At 40.4% G+C, this 19,498-nt stretch overlaps 1 protein-coding gene across 1 annotated transcript; it reads left to right on the plus strand.

Annotated features, from left to right (window-relative positions):
* Positions 1 to 16,597: 16,597 nt before the first annotated feature.
* On the plus strand, positions 16,598 to 18,772 carry LOC147882085 (pentatricopeptide repeat-containing protein At3g09040, mitochondrial-like). Its single transcript, XM_087401512.1, has one exon. It carries the CDS (start codon positions 16,598 to 16,600, stop codon positions 18,770 to 18,772), a length of 2,175 nt encoding a protein of 724 aa, XP_087257638.1.
* The last annotated feature ends 726 nt before the right edge of the window (positions 18,773 to 19,498 follow it).

Raw genomic sequence — 19,498 nt, forward strand, 5'->3', positions numbered from 1 at the left:
TTTTTGTATCAATTCATTAAATTTAGAACTTCTTAAATAGTATGCAATAAAAGTGCTTACAAATTCAAGCAGTATCTCTAAAAAGTATGTGTCCATCATATATTTTGCACTTATTAGAGTCCTCCATCCATAAGAGAAAGGATCCTAGTGTTGTGGTGTCTATTTTATCGAAATAGAAAGCTAAGATGTATATTGGAGTATGATGAGTGTAAAAATAAGAGAGAGATAAAGATAAGTGACAATGATTACTATACCTGCAATTGCATTGGTTGAGTTGAATCTAACAACTTTAAATTTGGATCACAGAGGTCTAGCGCATCCATTAGTCTTTTGAGATAGCTCTACGATTGGAATGAAGGGCAACAAAGTATAAAATTCATACTTCTACATGTAAAAGCAAAATGGTTGAGTTTTCAAGAGAAAACCTGGAAATCACATTTTACAGTAAAGGTATGGGGAATGACTAACTTACAATTCTAAATCCTAGTGGGTGCCTTTCAAGGAGTTGAAGGTATATCATAACTTTTGTTGATGTCTATATGGACGAAACTCCAGTAATTGTTGCAAGAAAAACAACAAACGTGAGGGGATTAGACCAAGAGGGTGTAAATACAATTTGAACATATCAGGATTTTTTCAATAGAGGGTAGTAGTGGAAAAGGTCAGGGAACATACTCTAAACAATATGGGAGGAGAATCATATTAACCACATCCAAATTGCAAAAATTAAACCACTTGGAAATGCTTTCGGTTGATGTCTTGTTATCCTTCAACGTGAAAGATATAGTTGGATCAACTATATACACAAAGTGTTGAAGGATTTGGTGGATCTAACTCTTCAAAAAACTACAAAACACCACTTCACTTAGCCTATGAAAAATTGAATGCTACAAAGACATAAACATAATTGACCTAGAAAGATATACTTACTATAGAGCTGCAAGCATGATTGTGCAAGAGACATGTTTTTCTTTCTGTGATAAAGCCATGATGCAATCTTCTGTCAAATCCCAAGTCAGGTCATCATTCATAGTCTTTATAGATATTGTGATCCTTGGTCCAAGTTGTAGGAGATTTTGCTGAATTTGCACATGCCTCACTAATGTCTGGGATTCCAAGACAGAGACTGTTTCTTTAACTCTCTCCTTGAGGGACTCTTCATAGGCAACCTTGCCTCTGGTCTCATGTTAGTGAGTGACCTCTAGGATCTTTACTGCATCTGCTTTAGGTTTCCTGGCTAGAGGTATCAATAGGATATCTCTCATTTTTAGATCATCCCAATCCTCTGAATTAAGGATCTTGTCATAGCTATACCTGACCCTTACAAGTGTTTGGATGCATTTTTTCATGATAGTCACCCTGTGTGCATGTGTTGCTACCATCATGGTGTCTTGGAAAAACTCTATAAGCCACTCTTTAGTAGCTTCTTGGAGAGCAAGTAGTGTAATACTTTGCCATCTAAAGTCCACATGCCAGTTGATGCATATTGCCCTCACAAGCCTTTGGAATGGTGCCATGGGTACTGCATACCCTATGGATTTCTGATCCTTCCTGATCTCCATCAAGACATATCTACTTTGGTTCACTCTCTTCTTCCTGTTCCTTGCTAGCATGTGCATAGGCTTCCCCTTCTTTGAGGATTTTGATTTGGATGGAGTTGTGGCAGTAGCAACTGCAATGTCAGGCCCTTGCCTTTCTTTTTGGCTGTTGCTTTGGTTCTTGCCATAGCCTATTGTTGTCTTCTCCTAAAAAGAAACCCATACAAGATATAGGCAAACTGTTGAAATTGCATTTTTGAGCAAACAATCTTTTGCATACTTCAGCAACACAATCCAATAATATAATCCTAATTTGTATGCATCAAACTCTAGAATGTAGATGTTTGATAATGCTAAGATAAAGACAAACATAATAAGAAATTCTCCATGCAACCGAAAACATGATTGGAGGAAAACTATTAAGAGAATGCTAAAATCGCATTTTTAAGCAAATTAATCTAATCAATCAGTTGGACTCCACCATCCTCCTAAACTCTAGGATGCAGATGTGATGTGCTCAATAGAGACAACTCATAAAGTGTCTTTGCGAGAAAGCTAGAGAATGGCCATTTCACCTTAACAATAGGAAAAAACCAGTGATGGGTGACAGATTGCTTACCTAGGCTTGTGTGTCCTAATGATATATAGGTCTAGGTGATGGTTCAGAATAGAGCTAGAGTTGGTGAGGCTGGAGCTGGATGGAGCTAGGGAGGTTGGGGCTGGAGTTGCAGTGGGTGATGGAGCTGTAGTGGGACTCTGTGATTAGGTGGTGAGCTAGTGAGGTTGGAGTTGTGGAGCTGCAGTGGCATTCTGTGATGAAGGTGGTGAGCTGGTGAGGTTGGAGGCAACTAAAACTAGAGATAGAGATGAAAAGAGAAGGGTAACTCTACTTAGTTGTGGTTTGGTCTCAAAATCTGTGCAAGCAATGATTAGCAAATAAATGCACGCATAGCTAGAAGACCGTTTTTTGCACGTGTGGCTAACAAGACTGATGTAACATGCATTGAAAACCATGCCATTCCTTTTATCTACACTTTTCTCCATCCCTCCAGTAGTTTTGATCTACACTTTTCTACATCCCTACACCACATCCTTATCTGCATCACTACCATCATCCCCCCCTTATTGCACCTGTGCAAGAGCCACAGACAAGTCACCAGGGCTAGCCATGGACAAAATTAATCTAGGTATTCATATATCCCACTTTGGAATCCGCTATATTTTTGGGCAGTAGTGTTTTATTAATCTGTGATTATCTAGACCGTGCTTTTCCTTAGATCCAATCCTTGCTCCATAGAGGACATGAATATTTTCCAAAAAATGTGATTTGAGGCCCTCTTTGCATAAAAACACCCCATATTGCATTTATGGACAAAACATTCTATGTTGTCTAGTATTTGGTAAAAATTTTGATTTGGAGCAGTTTTCTTGAACAAATTAGATTATCACGTTTTTGAGCAAATGTGTGTGCAAGAGTCTGTAGAATACATAGAGAAAGACCAGTTTTTAAAAAGTACTAACCTTATTAGTATGTAGATAAAAAGAGCTTGATGGGTGACAGTTTGATGGTTGTTGTCAGCTTGATGGGTTGAGCTATAGTGGGTCTGGGTCATGGATCTTGAGCTGTAGTGGGTCAATATGATAGAGCTAGTGAGATTGTGGGTGACAGTTTAATGGGTGCAAGCTTTATGGGTTGATCTAGAGCTGTAGTGGGTCTGGGTGATGGAGCTTGAGCTGTAGTGGGTTAGTGTGATAGAGCTATTGAGGTTTTGGGTGACAGTTTGATGGGTGTCAACTTGATGGGTTGAGAGCTAGAGCTGAAGTGGGTCTGGGTGATGGAGCTAGAGCTATATTGGGTCAGTGTGATAGAACTGGTGAGGTTGGATAGCACAAGCCTATAGGGAGGAAGATGAAACTCGAGATGGAGATGACAAGGGGGATGATTAAGTTTGGCATCTTGGTCTAAAAATAGGTGCATGCAATCACTAGATACTTTACTCACTAGTACCTTGAAGACCATTTTTGGCATGTGTGGCTGACAAGTGTGACTTGCATAAATATCTATGCCATCTACTCTTATCTTCACTTTTCTCCATCCATTCAATTATTTTGATCTTCATTTTCTTCCTCATGTTCATCTTCTTCCTCACCTTCAACACTTTAGACCTTGGCTTGTCTCTCACCATCATCCTCACACAAGTCTGCACTTGTGCAAAAGCCATGGAGAGAAAGGATACAGGTACTTAACTACACCATAGTCTTGATCTATCCAATTCCACTGCATCAGAGATTAGGCATTTGCTTCATCTTTTGAATGATCAAGACTATTTTCTTTAAGATTTACCTGAATTTGTATGGACCTAATGTTTTATATGGATCCTAGAGATTAATACTATGTGGTCAAGGGGTTTTCTTGAAAACGTGATTTGAGCCTTATATAGCTTAGGATTACCCCATATCACATTTATGAGCAAATCCTATTTCTATTGCTATAAGTTTATTTGCATCAATAGAATGTTTTGCTAGAAAATGCGATTTCAGTGAATTTAACTAGAAAGACACTCATATCACGTTTATCTACAAACTTTCAAAGTGTAGGAGCTAACCATTCAGGTGATGCATGTGATGCAGCAAGACCAATTAGGAAGACCATTGACCTCTCACCTTGAAGACCATTTTTGGCATGTGTGGCTGACAAGTGTGACTTGCATAGATATCTATGCCATCTACTCTTATCTTCACTTTTCTCCATCCATTCAATAGTTTTGCTCTTCATGTTCATCTTCTTCCTCACCTTCAACACTTTAGACCTTGGCTTGTCTCTCACCATCATCCTCACACAAGTCTACACTTGTGCAAAAGCCATGGAGAGAAAGGATACAGGTACTTAACTACACCATAGTCTTGATCTATCCAATTCCACTGCATCAGAGATTAGGCATTTGCTTCATCTTTTGAATGATCAAGACTATTTACTTTAAGATTTACCTGAATTTGTACAGACCTGATGTTTTATATGGATCTTGGAGATTAATACTATGTGGCCAAAAGGTTTTCTTGAAAATGCAATTTGGGCCTTATATAGCTTAGGATTAGCCCATATCACATTTATGAGCAAATCCTATTTCTATTGCTATAAGTTTATTTGCATCAATAGAATGTTTTGCTAGAAAATGCGATTTCAGTGTATTTAACTAGAAAGACACTCATATTGCATTTATCTACAAACTTTCAAAGTGCAGGAGCTAGCCATTCAGGTGATGCACGTGATGTAGCAAGACCAATCAGGAAGACCATTGACCTCTCAGCTTATGTTGTAAGGGAGGAGGAATCTCCTGATAAGATTTTCTTTTTGAGTGCTTTTGTTTCTTTTTAGCTACATATGCAACTGTAGCTCTTCGAATTTCTACAAACTCTTGTGTAGACTCTCCATCCAATGATCCCTCCACCATACTTTCCGGGGAGTCAGCCTACGTGGGCAACTTCTAGAAGCTTAGTCTGTAGCCCTCCAACACTCTTCTCTTTACCTGGATGTAAGCCTGGAGGAGGCTAGTATACTACAAATTGTTGCTTGTTGTTTGCTCCTTCAGGTGATGTCTTATGAGCCTGACATGGCCTCCCTATGTAGGAGCAAAGCCCCTCCAAAACAATTGATTGGTAGGGGGGAAAGGGGCCAACCCAATCAGCCCCCCAACCCTACTTTTTCTCTGCCCATAAACCTTATGGTGGGCTCACAAACAGATGTTTACCCAGCCTACCCAAACAACCCTGTAAGCCTGCCCAAACAACCCTAATCCAAGCCCCCTTGGCCTCCAAAAATTTTTGCGATTCCAGGCACCCTCCTCTTGCTACAGCAAATCCACACTTGTGTGGGTCCCCTCCAAGCCTTAGATCTGCTCCTTGTGATCACCAAGCAATGCTATGTTTCCCTACTAGATTTCATAGGTGGGTAGCTTCTCCAAGCTAAGTTTGTAGCCCTCCAACACTCTTCTCTTCTCCTAGATGTAGGCCTAGAAGAGGCTGGTATACAGCTCTTTGTTGCTTGTTGTTTGCTCCCAAATGGCCTCCTTATATAGGTGCAAAGCGCACTAAAAAATAGCCGACTAGTAGGGGGAAATCAGCCCCCCACCCTACTTTTGTTGCTTCCCATAAACCCCATGGTAGGGGCACATAAATAGAGGTTTACCTAGCCATGCCTCGCCATGTGGCATGCCGCCACTGGCCCTAGGTAGGCCAGATCCAAGCCCCCTTGGCCTCCAAACTCTACTGTGATTCTTAGCACCTTCCTTTTGCTAGCAGCAGTAAATCCACACCTCTCTGGTTCCCATCCAAGCCCCGGATCTAATCCTAACCATTTCATGTAGCCAACTGAATACAACTGTTCACCTACTGATGTCAGAGGCAATCAATACAGCGAGCGAGAAAAAGCGAGCAAGCCCAAAAAAGCGAGCGACAATCAGTTGAAGTGATTGGAAAATCAAGCAAGCAAAGAAAGAATCTAAGTTTTTTATAAAATAATTTCTTGAAGTATAAAGTATTCAAAAGAGTGGTTATGTGTCACATTTCTTGAAATTGAGTACTCTAAAGTTAAGGACTATTGTAACATGACCCCATTTGGGTTTGGCAATTATCCTGGGGGGTCACTCATAAACATGTAACATACCACTTTTGTGCATTGAGGGGTATTTTTTAGTGGGGGGGACTTACATGTTGTTTGTGTGCATGAGGGGATTTATAAAATAGCAACTTAATGTAATTTATATATGTAGATATTTTAAAATGTAAACACATACATGGGTTTAACCATTTACATGACAAAATGTAAATTGCAAGAATAGGGGTAATTTTTAATACATGCTTGCTTGCACATGCTTTATGGGTTTATGAAGAGTGATCCCCAGAGTGTAATTAAAAGGTAGATGATTTTAAAATTTTGCCAAAATAGACAGTGTCTTCTCGCTCCCCACTATGGGAAACCTTGCTTTAAACTTGGTGCAAAAAATTGGACAGAATTTCACAAAATTCATATTCTGATGCACACAATTTTTTTAGATGGTGCAAAAAGGCATGATATTGATCTAAATCATGCCTTGTCATTTGATTTGATATGTAACATTATGCCATTTATATTTGACAACAAAAAGATATAGGGATGTTAAAAACTCATCTTTTGGGCCAAAAAAGTCATATGTTGACATCTTGCAAAAATACAGGGATGTGAAAATGTCCTCTTTTGGGCCAAAACAGGGAGCGCGATCCTTGTATCTTTTGATTTAACTGGATGTACTCTACATCCCTCACGTAAGGATAATTTGTAAGCGAGTTCTCCAATCCTCTTAAGTATTGTGAATGGTCCACAATACCTAGGAGACAACTTCAGACATTTACCTATCTTTAGAGATTCTGAAGATTCAGGTACCTTGAGATAGACTTTCTCATTTACTTCAAACTCCAACCTTCTATGGTGGGGGTTTGCATAACTTCATGCTCTATCCTGAGCTTTTCTTATGCTATCTTTAGCTAACTTAAGCATTTGATTTATATCTTCAAGAAAGTCTTTGGCCGCCTAAACCTTCCCTTTTTCGAGTCCCACTTCCATTGGGGCTCTTGATTGAAATCCATACATCATCATAAATGGACTAAAGCCTATCGCTGAATGTTTGGCACTATTGTATGCAAATTCTAATATGGGCAGATACTATTCCCAATTAGTTTTCCATTTACTTACATATGCTCGAAGCATATCCTCAATGATCTGATTGACCCTTTCAGTTTGACCATCACTCTGTGGATGATCCGCAGTGCTCATATTCAATGAAGTTTCTAACCTCAAACATAGCCCTCCAAAAATGGGTGTTAAATCTACTATCTTGGTCACTAACAATACCAGCTGGTTGCCCATACAGTCTATAGATATGCTCCACAAATAGCCTAGCTAATTTTGGAGTTTTAACATCTTCATTAACAGGAATAAAATGAGCCATCTTGGTCAACCGATCCACAATTACCCACACAGAGTTGTGCCCACTCTGTGTCCTAGGTAATCACACAATGAGATCCATGGAGATGCTTTCCCATCTTCCAAATGGAATCTCCAATGGGTGTATGAGACCTCCTGCCTTAAGGCGTTCAACCTTATTGACCTGCCATTTTTGGCACTTCAATACATAATCTTGGAAGTCGTTACCTATTCCAAGCCAAAAGAATTGTCTTTTTAGAAGCACATATGTCTTCTAAATGCCCGGGTGTCCAGCACTTAGACTATCATGACATTCAAAAAGAATTTGATGCCTAATGCCATTATTATTCGAGACACATACTCTACCCTTGTAGACTAGGTAGCCATCTTCAATAGTATATTTTTTCCACTTAAGTCCTTTATCACCAACCTGTGGTGTGTCACCATTTCCATGCAACTCCTCAATGAAAGCCTCTCGATTAGTTGGATCCCCATTTCTAATTGCTTTCCATATTTCAAAGAAGTGAGGATCAAACTCAATTTCCCCTTTAAGGACTCTAGGAAATCATTTTGAAATTGAGTAAAACTCAATTCATTAACAATTGGCATTCGGCTAAGAGAGTCTACTACCACATTGGACTTCCCTTTCCTATATGTCAATTGTATATTAAACTCTTGCATTAACTCAGCCCATCTAGCTTTTGTACCTTTAATCTCTGGCTGATTATAAAATCCACTTAATGCTCTACTGATCAAAGATGATTTCAAATTTTGCACCATATAAGTAATGCCTCCACTTTTTTAAAGCATAGACTATAGCATATAGTTCCTTCTCATATGCCAAGTAATTTTGTTGGGCACGATCTAACTTTTTGCTTTCAAATGCCACTGGTTGAACTTTTTGTGAAAGTACCACCCCAACAGCAAAATCACTAGCATCTGTCTCAACCACGAATGGTTCATTGAGATCCACTACTTTTAAGAGAAGAGCTGCTGCTATAGCTACTTTTGATTTTTCAAAACTTCTCTTTTGAGATTCACCCCATAGGAAGGTGCTTCCCTTCCCCTTAAGCTGCCCCGTCATTGGAATAGCAATCTTAGCGTCACTAAGTCGAGAGGTGGATCTCTCAACTTGATTAGGAGGAATCGGTGATTTTTCAATATTAGTTACCAATTGAAAATTGTCTAACTTAGTTATAGCTCCAGCTAGGGTTTTCAAAAATGTCTTACTAATAGTGATATGAAGTGTCCCAAAAAGGAAAATTATCTGTTATTATTGCCACATTCTCACAGACAAAAAATTTTAGTGTGATTTGTGGAAGAAACAACATGATAAAAAAAATAAAAATAGAGATCACTGATGAGTGGGTATTATAGAGGTATCATAGTTGATTGAATATGCTAAAGCAATGGCTATAACAAGAGTGATGAGCATTTTCCTAGAACCAAGATTGCTAGACTAGAAATCTAACACTAAGGGAAAGAGAACCATTGATTAGCAAGAACAAATTGATCTTTGTGCCAAAGGTTTGGAGTGGGTATAGGAAAGGCATCCTCTCGTGGTGGACTTAATAATGTCCTTAGGCCAAAAGACACATTGAGTACATTTCCTGATGTGACCACTGCACTCCTGACTTAGAATTTTAAGATGCTTGATGAAACCAGAGAAGACCCTAGTTTGGGAAGTGGCTCGTCTTCTAGATCAAGATACAATCTATGGGAAGATTTGAAGAACCAAGCAATTTAGCCAATTCAAGATATGATCTATGAGAAGTATGGGAAGTGGCTCATCTTTTGTATGATCTATGGGAAGATTTGAAGAACCAACCAATTCATAGGATGATTGAGCAATTTCTCTCCTTGGTTCCACATTTCCATCACCAACTATGTCACCAAAGTTTAAGTATTGGAAAATTGTTGGTGGGTCAGTTGTGCATCCTTGCATAGTGATCTGTTCATCTCATCTTGACTTTTCTCTCAAAGATTCCATGGCACCCATTTATGATGAGAACACTTGGTAGCTTATTTTTGTTATAGTGCTTGATGGGTGCCTCGGACCCTATGACAACAATTAAGGCCAATCAATTTTAAGAATATTGCTTGATGGTGTCTCTAGAGTTAACCTTTTACTGGATGCAATGTTCAAGCTATTGGGCTTTAACAATTGGTAATTTGATCCTTTTGCACTGTGAATGGTGGACCAATGGAGAGTGCAACCAATGGGCCTTATTTGTGTGGATTGACAATCAACATCACATATTTTACTTTGTTTGAAGACATCAAAGGGGATTACTGGACAATGCTAGGTATTCCATGATAAGTTAAAATTAAGAAGGACCAAGGCATTCCAACCAAGTAACTATTCAAAAGGTCAAGAAGAAGTTTTAGATCTCAATTGCCAACAAAAGATCAATCAATAACCTCCTTTGCCTGCAAGTAGTGGAAGGGATCAATCTGATTCATGGGTTTGATCAAGATGAGGAGGATGAATAGCTCAAGAACAATCCACATGTCGTTGATGTTTGAGGTGGATGTGGTTCAAATAATGAACCTGTATGTCTTATCACGAAAAGAAACCCTAGCGCAAACCCTAGCGCAAGATGGTTCTTTGGTTGAGCCAAATTTCAAAGCACCAGAATTGGACATAAAAGAGCTCATTGGATAGAACAAAACTTTAAACGGGAACTTCAACATTTTCTAGGTCAAGGAGGAAAAATTTTTTGGCCTCAATCTAGGCTCAAAAGAAGATATAGAAATTATTCGAGTAAGTTTCAAGCTGATTTTGACATTTCAAATAGACTTGCACAGTTAGCAATATCATTCGTGGATGTGTTTTCTTGGAGCTACATGGACACAAAGGGGCACTAGATAAATTGAAAGAAGATGAAATTTCAATCTAATAGCAGCAGTATTGGATGAACTTGAACTACACACTAAGGGTTAAGGAGGAAATCGATAAACTCCTCGAAGTCAAAATTGTGTAGGAGTTCTACGCATGTTCTATAATCAATATAATGTAGCATTTTTTTACGATGGCATTATCCTCTTTTTGTTTAGCTACATGTACTGTGTTCTATGCTACATTATAGCAATATGTAATCCATGTCATTTGTGTAGTAGAAGATGATCTAGTTCTAAGTCTGAGATGTCATTTGAAAGATGCATGTGCTGTCCAATCTTGAGATATTCCAATTAATCTTTTGGTTTTTTGAACCCTAGTTTCACTTACTAGTCCTTTTGTGATTTTTCTCATTTTTAAGACTTTGAATTTACAAAAAAGCTCATATTTCTTTAAATAAGTTTTAACAACTTCTTTATTTAAGTGTTTCCAATAGCTAAGTTCATATTTATTTCATTAACAATTTCTTTCTGATTTATTAGCAAATTTGTTAGTCCATATGTGTTAATGGTTATTTGCTACATATTTGTTAGCATGGTTTAATGTTAGCATATTTGAAGAGATTGTATTGATGTGCATCTATGCATTTGGAGTTTGGGATTATTTTTTTTTGAAAACCAAATTTGCATTTGGTGCCACTTTTTGATTTGATATGCATGATGATGCAACATGAAATGATGCGTGACAAAATGCTACATTACATTTGCAAATCTTAAGGAAGTCGATTCAAGAGGCTTAAAAATGAGACTCAAAGTGTGATTTCATTTCATTATCACAACAATTTGTATGCACAAAGAAATTGTCTTCTATTGAATTTGGCTAATTCACAAAGCTTTGAGCAAGATTTATCTCTTCAATAGGCTACATAGGCAACTCTCTATTACAACCAAATACTTGGGTTCTTGCTTTTGTTTGAAGGTTTTTTGCAATAATCCTATCACCAAGGTGTACAAAAATTGTCTCACAAGTTCTTGGTCACGCATCTAAACACCCAAAGTCCAATATTTGTGGGTGTTAAAGAATAATTGCACCTTTCTTAAATAATTCAACCAAGGGAAATTTTATCTAATTCTGGACTGTATCTCCCTCATCTTGCAAAACCTAAAACACTCCCTAATGTTGATGCAAGCTAGTGTTTTTGTGCATGGTCTTTCTCACGTTGCAAAATCCATCGTTGCCAGTCGTCTACAGTTGCTTTATTTTGCTAAAATGCTTTTTATGCTCTTCGGAGATATCTTGTTCCATTTTCCCATTAATAGTTTCCAAATGACATACACCATTTGCAGCCAAATTGAGGAAGATGATGCCAAGATGAAAGTTTGTGTGGAACCATTAGGCCTAGTGCAATCAATTGCTAGTACACACAAGAAAGCATGGACAAGATGTTGCACAGTCTGTGTGGAACCATTAGGCCTGGTGCAATCATGCTAGTACACCCAAGTGAGCATGGACAAGATGCTGCACAGTCCCACAAAAAAAGTTAATTCTTTGCAGGTTCTTTGCACCACGCCTCCTAAGCCAATGATTGCATCCTCAAATTTTCATTCTATCTACACCCTTTTCTCTTTTGCTCCCTTCAACTATGCATTAAAATATCGCTTGAAGGTCCTTCATTGTATGGTAGCTAGAGGAAAAATCACTTCCACCATTGCCATATGGTGTGATGGTCGAGTTGGGCTCTTCTCTGGTACTCATAATGACTCTGACAAGAATTGGGTGTACCCCTTGCATTGCCCCATCTCTTCATGATTCTCATCGTCAAGTACCAACATTGCCCTTATACTACTTGCCAGCACACCATCTCTCTTGCACGAAATCAGGACAACCTATTAAAGGGACACAATAGATAGTCCCATAGGTTCCATACCCAATATTTTTCACCCCGATAGATTTCTTGCTCCATGATATATGTTGCAAAAGTCACACTCCTGTACAATACCATACCTTAAGATTGGAAATTTTCTCCCAACCCTCAATTTTGCAGTCCTGCTGGTCTCAAAGTAGGATTTTAGCTATATCTTGATTCCATACTACATCCCATTGTTTCACCTTTGATTCACTAATATCATTAGCATCTACTAGAACACATGTCAATTTGTGATTCACGTAAAATGAATGCCTCTAGCTCCCAATCCACCTTGCTAGCAAGCTCATGGGTTTGGAAATCCTATTCTAGCATTGCCTTTGTAACCTATATCTTGAAATTACATAACATATTTGTGCTTTCTATTATGCCCTCTCTCTCTCTCTCTCTCTCTCTCTCTCTCTCTCTCTCTCTCTGTGCATGCGCGCACACGTGTATGTGTTTGTTATGTCAGCCATAATCACAGAGGCCATAGTTCGGTTATGGTGAGGTAGGAAACCAAACAGGTCCATTGCACTTGCATCTAAGGGCAACCTTAGGCCTATGTTATGCTCATCCAAGAAGGGGAGGTGACATTGCATGTGGCAGTAGGGAGGAGGTAATACCACATGTGGCACTAGGGAGGAGGTGGAAGGGTGAGCACAAGGGATTCGATGGTGGCTGGGTGGTGAATAGTACATAGAAATCTTGTTGTGGAGTTTTGTATCATTGGAATGAGAGACATCTGCTCCTAGCTATGTGTTGTTCTACTCCTAGAGGGTGGAGTTGTTGCATACCGTAGAAATCATGTTTTGTAGTAGTAGAACGAGCTTGATTTAAGATCAGCTTTCACCTACATATGAAGAATTGGAAACAGTCCACAATAGTAGTGTGATTTCCTAGGTTGGAGTACAAGAAAAACAACCCACTGGAGTACAAGCAAAAGAACCCAGTGATTCTGCTTTAATTGTCAATTCAAGATACTAAGCCATTTGAAAGGTTGCTTGATGTAGATGAGGTCCACCAAGACTATAGTCACTACTCTCTCATTCATATCAACTCTCTCTCCAATGTTATGCATAGCACAGGAGGTGCTTGAGTGTTCACCTACCTTTTGGCAACTAGTTGTGCCACAGGAGCCCATAATCAATTGGTCATGACAACTCTACATTATTCAAATCAAATTTTCCGAGCTTCACTAAAGCAACCTATATCATCCAGATCCTTTGTTGGTGAAAGTCAGGCTATCAAAAAGCAATAAGAGCCATTTGATGCTTTATTGTTACAATTTGACCTACCCAAATTGCAACTCTTTGGAGCTCTAGACCCACTGTTGATATATGTTATTAGACGTCACGAGGATTGAAAAAGAAGACATAGGATACAATTAAGTGTACTACTCATCATCCAGTCACATGGAATAAACAGGCTAGGAGGACTTCGACTCCATAAGCGATCATTGCCAGCGCAATTGAGATACGGGTGATTGCAGCATCCTCACACTTTCTTGGCTCTTCCTCATTCATGTGAGTAGAAAGGGAGTACATCAAAGAAGCACTATCTACCATCCATAACCACTTATGCAAGGCAAAGCACATTCATCTGTGCAAGAGAGAACCCGACGATGAGACACAGTGAGAGATCATCGATCCATGCTAGAATACAATTTCTCTAAGAAAAGTCATGTCACTGTTCTAAGGTTCAATGGCCTTTAAAAGGGCTTGGGAATCTTGGGATAATTGTAGCATGGGTTAAAAGACTTTAATCTGGTATATAGCAGAATATAGGGAGGTGGTCTTTTAATTGAAAGGAATTTATGAATTCCAAAAAACTAGGGGTTTTGTGGGAGGTCTTAACATGGTCTTATAGCCTTATTCCTCACCGTGCTTGTAGAGGGTACAACAACATGAATGGGACTCCTACACATGGCGATGTAGCTCGGAGGGAGAGAGCAGCTCCAATAGTGGCAGAGAGGGAAAGAGAGAGAGAGAGAGAGAGAGAGAGAGAGAGAGAGAGAGTAGCAGAGAGGAGGATCCAAAGCAAGAGGGGGTAGAGAAACAAGGAGAGGGCAGTTGCAAGAAAGGAAAACCCCATATTCAAAAAATGGAGTGAGAAACAGGCTGGACTAGAGAAAGAAGGGTAGACCACTTAGGGAGAGGTGCACCTCCTCTCTTGAATGCCATTTGGGACCGATTTGGAGAAGGTGCACATTTGAGGAGGTCAAGCATGGGTTTAAGGGGGGGGGGGGAGGATGGTTTGGGCGGTCCCTAGTGTAAGGGAAACAACCAATAGGGGCTATTTGCAGGCCTGCTCACCCTCCACCTCAACATACCATTGCCCCACACCTTGGAGCACTGTCATTGGTACACCCCAAATCCCTTCCTAATCCCTTGAAATTAGGAAACACTAATAGGAGGCCCTTTTGAGACCCCATTTCTCCCCTAATGGCAAAAACCAATCTACTTAAGGCACGACTTAAAACTCGTATTTGTGTCCATGTTTTGTAGGTTTGATCTAGTGTGTGTGTTTTGTAGGTTTAATGAAATATTAAGGAGGAATTAGTCCATGAGTTTGAATTCCTATAAGCCCGAGAATTTTTAGAAAACTTTAAAGAGGTATGGACTTGATTTCATGTTTACTTTTGACTAGTTGATGTGCCATATGCCTACAATTTTTCTTGGTGATTACAAGTTGTTGTATGCATTCTTGCAGCCAACTAATAATCCCAGTTCAGAGGTTTGTTCTTGTGGTTTTTGATGATTTCTTTTGTTTTTCTTATTTTGTTTTATTTGTGCAGTTCTGGTGTTGTAACTTTTGAATAAACATTTTTTGTTTTTGTAGGCCTGATATACTCACAATCATGTGGGTGTGGAAACTTTGAAGGAAGTGGTATGTAGTTTGCTTGACACAATTTGGTGGTGGTACGAAGGGATTTTTAGTCGATCAACTAGTCAAAAGCAAACACAAAATCAAGTTCATAACTCAAATTTTTTGAAGATGCTCAGGCTTAGAACAATTCAAACTCATGGAATGATTGTTCGTTAATATCTCATCAAACCAAAACACACACAGAACATCATAAACAACAAAAAAGGTTATAGAACAGAAAACAACAAATACCAAAACATTCAAAACACTCACTGTAGAAACTCCTTGAAAATGTCCCACCTGCAAACAAATTGCACACTATATACCATATAGCTCACTTTGATCCATCAGAATGCAAAATGCTTCTGAAGATCTCGAGGATGTAACGCAATGAAATCAACATCATTCGACACCAACATTTTGTCCTTAAGACCAAGGACCTCATTTTTCTTTGTAGGTTTTAACCCATCAACATGCACATCGCACTAGTAAGAGAAGATCGAGCCTTGGCAAACAATACATTCTTGAAAATATCAAGAGCACTTCCACAACACCAGTTGAGGCAGACCGACAAAGAAATCTACGAATAACCCTAATGAAGGACTTAAAGAAAGCAGCCAGAGTTGCAAGTGACCACCTTCACCCTTCTTTTTGCAAACTTGAATAATAAACCTGCTTTAGATCCAACTCCTCAATCAACATAGAAACGTCGAGACCGTCTATCATACATCATGTATCAAAAACCTGCATCTTGCCCAGTTATCCTTATCAGAGCTCCAATTCAGACCACACTCTTCCACTTTCTCTTCCAAACACCGATCGAATGGATGAAAACCAACAAGAGACCCTACACCACCAAAACTGACATCCTTTATACATACAAACACCCAACAAAACGTTAGCAACAAAGAAAACACAATAATCATGCAAAAAATTACACAAACATACCTCTAGAATCATTGAAATCTTCATCACCCCACTGCATGAAATGCCACCCAAGGTTCAACATGTACAATTCTCACTAAACACATCATCCTCCTCGACGAAACAAATTACCAAAGCATAATCACAAGTGGGTGCAATTGCAACATCAACACACAACCTCACCACAAGCAACATCAAGTTGGCAGTGGTCGGAAACTGGGCGGAGTGGAGTCTCTGGGGATGAAACATCCTGTTGAGCGTGATGAGATCTTGTGTTGGGGATGAAACAACCCTCTCTGATAGCTAGAAAAAAGTTGTACATGCTTAAGCTTTCTCCTCACCTCCATTGCTTTTGCCACCATGAGCTCTCATCTCCGAATCCACTCAACTCTTCCTTGCAGAAGCCTTTGCCTTATCCCGATACCCATCTCTTCTCGTCCCCCTTTGCTTCCCTCCTCAGTTGGTGTGCGCATTCCAAGGCCTTCCTCCTTGGTAAGCGTATCCATGCCCACATTATTCAAGATGGGCTTGATCGAAACTGTGTGTTGGAATTCCTCCTCCTTCACATGTATGCCAAGTGCGCAGCTCTGGAGGAAGCGGTGGCGGTATTTGCCAATTTACATCAGCCCACTGTGTCCTCTTGGAACTGCATGATCGGAGCGTATGCTCACCACGGGCACGGCAATGAGGCCTTCCACCTCGTTGACCGAATGTGGCAGGAAGGAGTCCATCCAGACAAGGTTACCTTCGTCAGCATTCTTACAGTATGCGCAAGCGATGGCACATTCGGGGACGGAAAGAGGACACACGATGGCATTCTTAAAAGCGGATTTGAGAATAGCCTTATTGTGGGAACGGCACTTGTCACAATGTATGGTAAGTGTGGCAGTATAGCAGATTCACGGGCAGTTTTTGACAGAATGCCTCTGCGTGACCTAGTCGCCTGGAATGCAATAATAGCAGTTTATGCGCAACATGGCGAAGGTGAGGAGGCTATCATTTTATTTCACCAAATGAAACAGGAAGGCTTCTCTCCTGACAAGGTGACTTTTATTAGCCTGCTTGATGCATGTGCAGCTGAAGCTGAAGGTAAACGACTGCATGCGTGCATCCTGCACTGCGGATTTGAGTCAAATGTAGTCGTGGGGACCGCACTTGTCAACATGTATGGCAAGTGTGGCAGCCTGGATAACGCAGAGGGGATGTTTGCCAAAGGGCCACAATGGGGAGTAGTTTCATGGACTACCATGATTGCTCTCTATGTCCAGCATGGGCAGGGGAAACGGGCACTCGCATTTTTCAATCAAATGCAACAGGAAGGACTAATGCCAGATAAGGTTACCTTTGTGAGCATTTTCACGGCATGCGCATGCAACACAATGCTTACAGAAGGCAAGCACCTGCATGCTCGCATTGTAAATACTGAATTTGAGTCAGACATTGTTGTAGGTACTGCCCTTGTGAACATGTATGGCAAGTGTGGCAACCTGAGGGAGTCACAGAGGATATTCGACTATATGCCTCACAAAAATGTGCTTTCATGGAATGCCCTTATAGCAGTTCATGCACAGCATGGGCAGTCGAAAAGAAAATTTCAGCTCTTTTCACATATGCAACAGGAAGGAATTGTGCCAGATAGGGTCACCTTCATAAGCATGCTTGATGCTTGTGCAAGCCATACCACGCTTGCTGATGGCAAACAAATACATGCTCGAATTCTTGACAGTGGTTTGGAGTCAGATGTCTTTTTGGGGACTGCCCTTGTCAACTTATATGGCAAATGTGGGTACCTTGATGGTGCAAGAGGGATGTTCGACAGAATGCCTATGCGGAACTTGTTTTCATGGAATAGCATGCTGGCAGGTTATGTGCAGCTTGGGAAAGGCAAGGAGGCACTGCAATTCTTTGAGGAAATGCAACAGGAAGGGATTCTGCCAGACAAGTTGACGGCTGCGAGCATATTTTCTGCGTGTGCAAGCATGGGTGCTTTAGTTGAGGGCAAGCGAATGCAGGCCCGTGTTGTGGCCTCTGATTTTGATTTAGATATTGTTCTGCAGAATACCATTCTTAATATGTATGGGAAATGTGGCAACCTAGAAGACGCATTAGAAATATTTAACAAAATTCCAAATCGTAATGTGGTTTCATGGAATACCATGGTTGCAGTGTATGCTCACCATGGGCAGGGCAAGGTGGTCCTTCAACTACTTTACAATATGCAGCAAGACGGGCTGATGCCAAATGAGCTTACGTTTGTCAATATCCTTGCTGCTTGTAGCCATGCTGGTATGGTTGATGAAGGTTGTTTATTCTTTGATTCCATGACTGTAGCTTACGGGATCTCTCCATGTGTGGACCATTATGTCTGCATGATTGACTTGCTTGGGAGGGCAGGGCGTCTAGATGAGGCGGAGAATTTAATCAATGGCATGCCTTATCAACCTACATTTGCATCTTTAGTGGCTTTTCTGGGTGCCTGCAGATACCAGGCTGATCTTGATCGGGGGGAACGTGCCGCAGAGCATGTCTTTGAATTGGATCCAGATGGTTCTACTGCACGCACATTACTGTCCAACCTCCATGCTGCAGCTTGTTGTGAGCTTGATGCAGTAAAGGTGACAAGGGGACTGGGAAAAATGGATCTTTGGAGGCAGTCAGGGTACTGGCCAGTTGAGGCCAACGGTAGGGTGCAAGAGGAGGATGCAGATAACAAATTAAAATACCAAGATGGTATTGGATGAGAGCCAGGGAAAGTGATGACCACGATGATTGGTTGAACTAGCTCATGAGAACAGAACCGTTGCGACTACCTAAGATGTATTGACAAATTTCAGATTAAGGTAACGGGTTGTGTTTCTTGGTATAAAGAGCCGGGTCAGGACCGGATATACGCAGCCAGATGGTAGAGGCGCGAACATGAAAACTTTATGTCTTCTTAGGAGGTAAGAGCTGCAATCTTTGCCATGCTTAAAGTGAGTTTCCAATCGTGTTTGGCGTAAGAAAGCAGATCCAAGTCTCATCACCAATGATCTTTCAATGTACCTCAAACCCAGTTGTCAGAAAATATATCAGCAAGATGATGCTTGAGCTACTGCATGATGTGGACCCTGCACCGTTGGCCTCAAGGCCAGCACCCATACCAGAGACGAATAAGAAGCTAGAGACAAAGGCAGACAGCAAAGAATGCTAAACAGGAATGATGTCGATCCACAAGACTGGTTGAAAGGCCACTTGCAACTAGAGTGGATCTTCAGCGGCACTTGAAAACCAACTTTACCAAAGGTAAGTATGGCACTTATGCCAAGTATGCTGGAAATCTCAGCACATCTGCAACGGATTCTTATGCTCAGAGCTCAAAGGCTGTAGTTCATGACACCGTTACATAGTTTAGTGGCAAAACTCACGTCGACTGCATACCATGGACAACCATGGTCCATAGTCTGAGCAAGGAAACAACAGACGCGCTT

This window comes from Dipteris shenzhenensis, chromosome 30 (genome assembly GCF_047967505.1).
Source record: "Dipteris shenzhenensis isolate YYH24624 ecotype China chromosome 30, Dip_SZ_1.0, whole genome shotgun sequence".
Lineage (NCBI taxonomy): Eukaryota > Viridiplantae > Streptophyta > Polypodiopsida > Gleicheniales > Dipteridaceae > Dipteris > Dipteris shenzhenensis.

Bases quoted from the DNA above. Each gene is read 5' to 3' on its own strand.
- LOC147882085 (XM_087401512.1), top strand. From the start codon at position 16,598: ATGTATGCCAAGTGCGCAGCTCTGGAGGAAGCGGTGGCGGTATTTGCC.